General features: G+C 42.7%; 1 protein-coding gene across 1 annotated transcript; it reads right to left on the reverse strand.

The window, feature by feature from the left end:
* Nucleotides 1–1,262: 1,262 nt before the first annotated feature.
* Nucleotides 1,263–4,420, reverse strand: LOC123045767 (DNA-binding protein MNB1B). Its single transcript, XM_044468942.1, has 8 exons — nucleotides 4,211–4,420; nucleotides 4,044–4,121; nucleotides 3,821–3,961; nucleotides 3,676–3,733; nucleotides 3,541–3,585; nucleotides 3,386–3,457; nucleotides 2,901–2,986; nucleotides 1,263–1,487 (listed from the first exon to the last, which is right to left on the reverse strand). Exons 1-7 carry the CDS (start codon nucleotides 4,270–4,272, stop codon nucleotides 2,933–2,935), a joined length of 510 nt encoding a protein of 169 aa, XP_044324877.1. The 5' UTR covers nucleotides 4,273–4,420; the 3' UTR covers nucleotides 1,263–1,487; nucleotides 2,901–2,932.
* Nucleotides 4,421–5,460: the final 1,040 nt, after the last annotated feature.

Below are 5,460 nucleotides of genomic sequence, written 5' to 3' on the forward strand. Positions count from 1 at the left end.
GCCATATACTTCATCACTATGCTCGTCGTCCCCACAAGCACCCTCAAAAATCTCAACAAGCTTGAGCGAGCGTTCCTTTGGGAGGGAACAGACAAGACCACCAGGGCCAATTGCAAGGTTAATTGGGACACCGTTTGCCGCCCAATTGCTAATGGGGGTCTTCGAGTGCTAAACACGGAGAAATTTGCTAGGGCACTGAGGATTCGTTGGATTTGGTTTGAGTGGAAGGAGCCAACTAAGATGTGGGTTGGCATGGGCAACCCGTGCGATAACGCAGACTACAACTTCTTCTATGCCTCCTCAACTATTATCGTGGGAAATGGCGCGCGCACCCCCTTTTGGGACTCTCCGTGGGTGCACAACCGCAAACCCATGGATTTGGCCCCTCTCATCTACGCGGCATCAACGAGGAAGAATTGGAAGGTGCGGGAAGCACTAAAGGATGGCGCTTGGGTTAAAAAGATCAAGATGACGTCCGATTTTTCTATAGAGCACTTCAGACAATTTCTCGAGCTTTGGGCCACCATCCGGGATTTTCACCTACAGGAGGATATTGACGACAACATTGTTTGGAAGCATTCTACTAGTGGCCTCTACACGGCGGAGTCCGCCTACAAAGCGCAATTTCTCGGCCTCATTCGCTCTCCCTTGGAGCATGCAGTATGGAAAATCTGGGCTCCACCCAAGGTCAAGTTCTTTGCTTGGCTGGCCATCCAAAATAGAGTCTGGACTGCGGATCGATTGGCCAAGCACGGTTGGCCTAACCGTGGCTCATGCCCCTTATGCATGCGTGAGAATGAATCGGTTGACCATCTCTTCTTCAAATGTCGTTTCACCATTCGCCTATGGGGCTTGGTCAAGGCGTGGCTGCACCTCATTCACATTGACACCTCTACTTGGCCCCTGAGGCATTCCACCTTAGAATGGTGGCTTGGGTTGACTGATGCTTCCGTCCCCAACCGGAAGGCCATGGCCTCGCTCACCATGCTCACTACATGGACGATCTGGAACGAGCGAAACGCTCGTGTATTCCACAACATGGCCGCTCCGCCTACGGTTCTTCTCGACAACATCAAAAGGGAGGCATCATTTTGGGTCGCCGCCGGAGCTAAGAAGCTAGGGTCCATCATGTCGGGAGAGTGATTCTTCCGTGTATTGTTAAGGGGTGTTTGTAACACAAACTCTATTCTCTCTTAATTAATATACGTGGCAAATCTTTTGCCCGTTTTCAAAAAAAAAAAACAATGTCATCACAGGGATTCTAGTAGTAAAATAACTTAACGGCCATTCAAATTTACTAACCAAACATAACAATATGCAAAAAAAACTTCAACATCTAAAGCCAGGAGCACAAACGTATTTTAAACCAGTATTGTCCATATGGGAAGCTTGAACTGCACCTGCATCTCAACCCTCCAAGTGCCGCCCAGACAGAATCAGGTTTTGTGGAGTTGGTTGCAGTAATTCTGCCATCTACCAAGACATTTCTGCAAGCAAACAAATTTGCGTTGAGCCTGGCATTATGTTCCATACCCAGGTTCTCACACGTAAATAATTCTGCAGGAACATATAAAAGTTTCTAACTCGTAAAGATTCAGTTACATTTTTAAAGAGTTTGACTTCCTCATATGCACATGGCAGTTAGCAACAAATACATGCCAAAAGCAAATGAAACTGCTATATCAGTCATGTGTGGTGATGTTCAAAGGATGATATTTTCGATACAAGATGCACGCTATAGCAAAAGAGCACTGTTTTCTTCTACAGAACAGAAACACAAAAAAGTTAATCACCACTAAGTTTAATTCCTTCTTCCATGCCAACTACAAGGCCAAAACAAAGCCGATTCCTATAGCATGCCACCTATAAACCATGGGATGATGCTCACATAAGCTAGACACTGCTCAATGGTATTGCACCAACATAAACCAATGTGGAAATAATAAAAACAAACTTCTACTGCACATGCATGGAAAAGCTGACATTATATCTCACGATTTTTGCATGAGAACAGCACAAGTTAACTTGAAAATTGTGAAAATTATAAAAAGAATTAACCCAAAGCTGAATCGTTTCAGCATTACTGAACAAAAACAATAGAGACACTGAACAAACAATATCAGTTTATTTATGCTGGTACAAGATCAACTTCTTTTGTTGACAATCATGTTCACATGTTTTTGGCTACATATAATCCCAGGCTTCAGGTTAGTATTCAAGTCAAGTGAGAATTAGGCTCACAGACTAAAATCAGGAGCTATGGTATCTACTCCCTCCGTTCCTAAATATAAGCTTTTTTAGAGATTTCAATATGGACTACATACGGATGTATATGGACATATTTTAGAGTGTAGATTCACTCATTTTGCTCCATATGCAGTCCATATTAGAATCTCTAAAAAGCCTTATATTTAGGAACGGAAGGAGTAACTCATTGTGGAAATTATAAAAAAGGTTTATCCAATCAAAAGCTGAATTATTTCAGTCTGTTACTAGATAAAACCAACAATAGAAACATTTAATGAACAAGAATAGAACTAAGTTATTGTGCCAGCACTCATTCTACTTCTATTGCTGACAATCATGTTCTCCTATTTTTCGAACATATGATACCATCGGTGCCTCCACAGGTAATTCTGAACTTTCAAGATAATCAAGTAATGTGGGCCTGACTTTGTATTAACACGCACATGAGAGGCTCGGAGAGTAGAAAGCAGGAGCGTATGGTATCTAATTCATAGCCATATCTATAAATCTAATAACTAGCTAGTTCAGAAATTAATCAAATCCATACAACAGACACCTTATAGAAAACAAAACAAGAGAACGTGCATTTTACCTGCTAATTGAGTAACCAATCAAAAAGATACACAGACAGCAAAAAGAAAAATGCAGATTACCTATTCAAACACATCTTAGAGATCTTGGCTGTTCACATTTTCAGATTCATCATCTTCTCCGTCATCGCAAGCGTCAACTTCAGTGTCTATAAGAGAAAGAAATCTATAAAAAATAAGCTGGATCAACAAGAAAGAAAATTAAATATGCAAACACAAACAGTTTAATTATCCTTTCAATGAAAGGTAAAGTAGATGAGATTATCTATTGTTGTTGGAAATAATATACTCCCTCCGTTCCTAAATATTTGTCTTTCTAGACATTTCAAATGGACTACAACATACGGATGTATGTAGACATATTTTAGGGTGTAGATTCATTCATTTTGCTTCGTATGTAGTCACTTATTGAAATCTCTATAAAGACAAATATTTTGGAACGGAGGGAGTATGTGATGAAAGAGCATTATTATATCTGCAGAGGATGCTTAGCTCAGCAGGGTAAAGTCATCTAAAGATAGGTAAAACCGCTAGGCCTTTGTCTCAACCTTCTTGAACTCATTTGCCTCGGCAATGAGTATTTTGTAAACACGTGCAATGGCCACATAAGGGGCTTTGTCCTGCAACACAGATCCATCCATGTATGTATCATCAACAATAAATCAGCACGGCAAAAGTTACAGAAGATTAGAAGCTCGCTTACCGAATCGCTAAAGGATTTCCAGTTTTCAGTAGCTTTCCTTTTAATCTGAAAGTTTTCCACGAGAAACAAATTATCGATTCATCCACAAAACAATGGAAAGAAATCTGTAACGAGGCATTGAAGGATCGAACTGACAGCATCTACGGACGGCTTGTCATAGACGCCTTTGAAGTTGTCCATCCAGAAGTCGTTCCTTACAAAATAATGGTCAAATCAGCACCGTCCAGAAAAGCAAGAAACAGAACAACAATCTGTAAACGTGTGGAGGATCAAATCTCACTGGTAGGTGAACAGGGCGAACTGGGCGAGCTGTTCATCCAATGGCTTCTCCGTTGCAATGCTCATCACCGCCAACCCGCGTGTAACATCGGAAAGGTCATGGGTCTTGGGCTTCTCCGCACCATTGCTCTTCACCGCCAACCTGCGGGGAACATCGAAAAGGTCATGGGTCGGCGCACCAAAATTAACCTCTATTGCATCACACAAATCGATTGGATTCTTACTTGCCCTTGGCCTTCTTCCCCTTCCTGCACTTGGTCGAGGGCTTCCGCTCCTCCGCTCCATCGCTCTTTGCTGCCGACCTGCGTAGGAATCCAAGGTTATGGATCGACGCACCAAAACTAGGGATGTCTCGTGCATCACAGAAACAAGATTCAGATTTGATTCTTACTTTCTGTCGGCCTCGTACGTGGCGGCGGCGCCCGTGGATGCGCTCTGCTTGCAGGCAGTCATGTCTGAACAACAGATGAGATCGCCGCCAGGGGAAGCCAGGAATCGAGCGCCCGAGTTGAGGGGTTCCGGGGAAAGGAAACTTGAGGGAGACCAGAGGCGTCCGCCGACCCGCAAAGCGCGCTTGCAGTTCGCGCAAAACAGCTTTTGTGGGCTGGCTCGGGCTGGCGCAGATGTAGACCTCAAATGAATTCGTAAAAAGTATACTCGCGGAATATATTTTTTTACGGGTCGGCTTTGCGGGTTCTGCTTTTTGCGCCGCTGCATCCCGCATATCATCAGCCCGCAAATATCAAATACGACATAAATTATTCGAATCAAACGTAATACAATAATCATCCGCATTACAAATAATTATTCAAATAACCGTAGCAAACTTAAATAGGGCAATACAAAACTTGTCATGAATACAAATACAAATGAATACAAAAATAAGTCACTGTCCAGCCCTTTGCCAATGGTGTTCAATGAGATCTTCCTGAAGTTGAAAGTGGATGTCTATATTTTCAATCTCCTTGTATGTCGGAAGAAAACCTCTAATGCGGTTTGGGTCTCTAACTGGTTTGACACGGCTACCCACATTGTCGTAAAAGAATTCTAAGTTCAATCCTCTCTCATCTTCAAGAATCATATTGTGCAGGATAACAGAGCATGTCATGATGTTCTTCAAGGTTTTCTTATCCCAAAACAAGCAGGACCACGGAGAATGGCAAACCTACATTGCAAAACACCGAATGCTCTTTCAATGTCTTTTCGGGCTGCCTCTTGCACCCTTGCAAATTCACATTGTTTTTTTTGTTTTGGGCTCTTTGATGCTCTTGACAAATGTGCACCAAGGAGGGTAAATACCATCCGCAAGATAGTATCCTTTGTGTATTCTTGCCCATTGATAGTGTAGTTGCAAGCAGGAGCATCACTACTAGCAAGCCTAGCAAATAAATGATATCGTTGCAACACATTGATATCATTTAGAGTGCCCAGCATAACAAAAAAGCAATGCCAAATCCATAAATCCTCGGATGCTACGGCCTCTAGCACAATCGTTGCATCACGAGACTTGCCACAATACATTCCTTGCCAAGCCTTGGGGGCATACAATCAATGCTACCTAGCATGCCAGGCCAACCTCTCCTCTCATTAGATGCCATCAATTTCTTTGTGTCATCTTCATTGGATGCCCGAAGATACTCA

The sequence above is a fragment of the Triticum aestivum genome, chromosome 2B, assembly GCF_018294505.1.
Source record: "Triticum aestivum cultivar Chinese Spring chromosome 2B, IWGSC CS RefSeq v2.1, whole genome shotgun sequence".
NCBI lineage: Eukaryota > Viridiplantae > Streptophyta > Magnoliopsida > Poales > Poaceae > Triticum > Triticum aestivum.

What these genes read in the sequence shown, in the direction of transcription:
- LOC123045767 (XM_044468942.1), bottom strand. Translation starts at nt 4,272, where the DNA reads ATGACTGCCTGCAAGCAGAGCGCATCCACGGGCGCCGCCGCCACGTAC. An exon ending in TTCGCCCTGTTCACCTACCA is followed by an intron (nt 3,734 to 3,820) that starts GTGAGATTTGAT and finishes TTATTTTGTAAG; the next exon opens with GAACGACTTCTGGATGGACA. An exon ending in ACAAGCCGTCCGTAGATGCT is followed by an intron (nt 3,586 to 3,675) that starts GTCAGTTCGATC and finishes GAAAACTTTCAG; the next exon opens with ATTAAAAGGAAAGCTACTGA.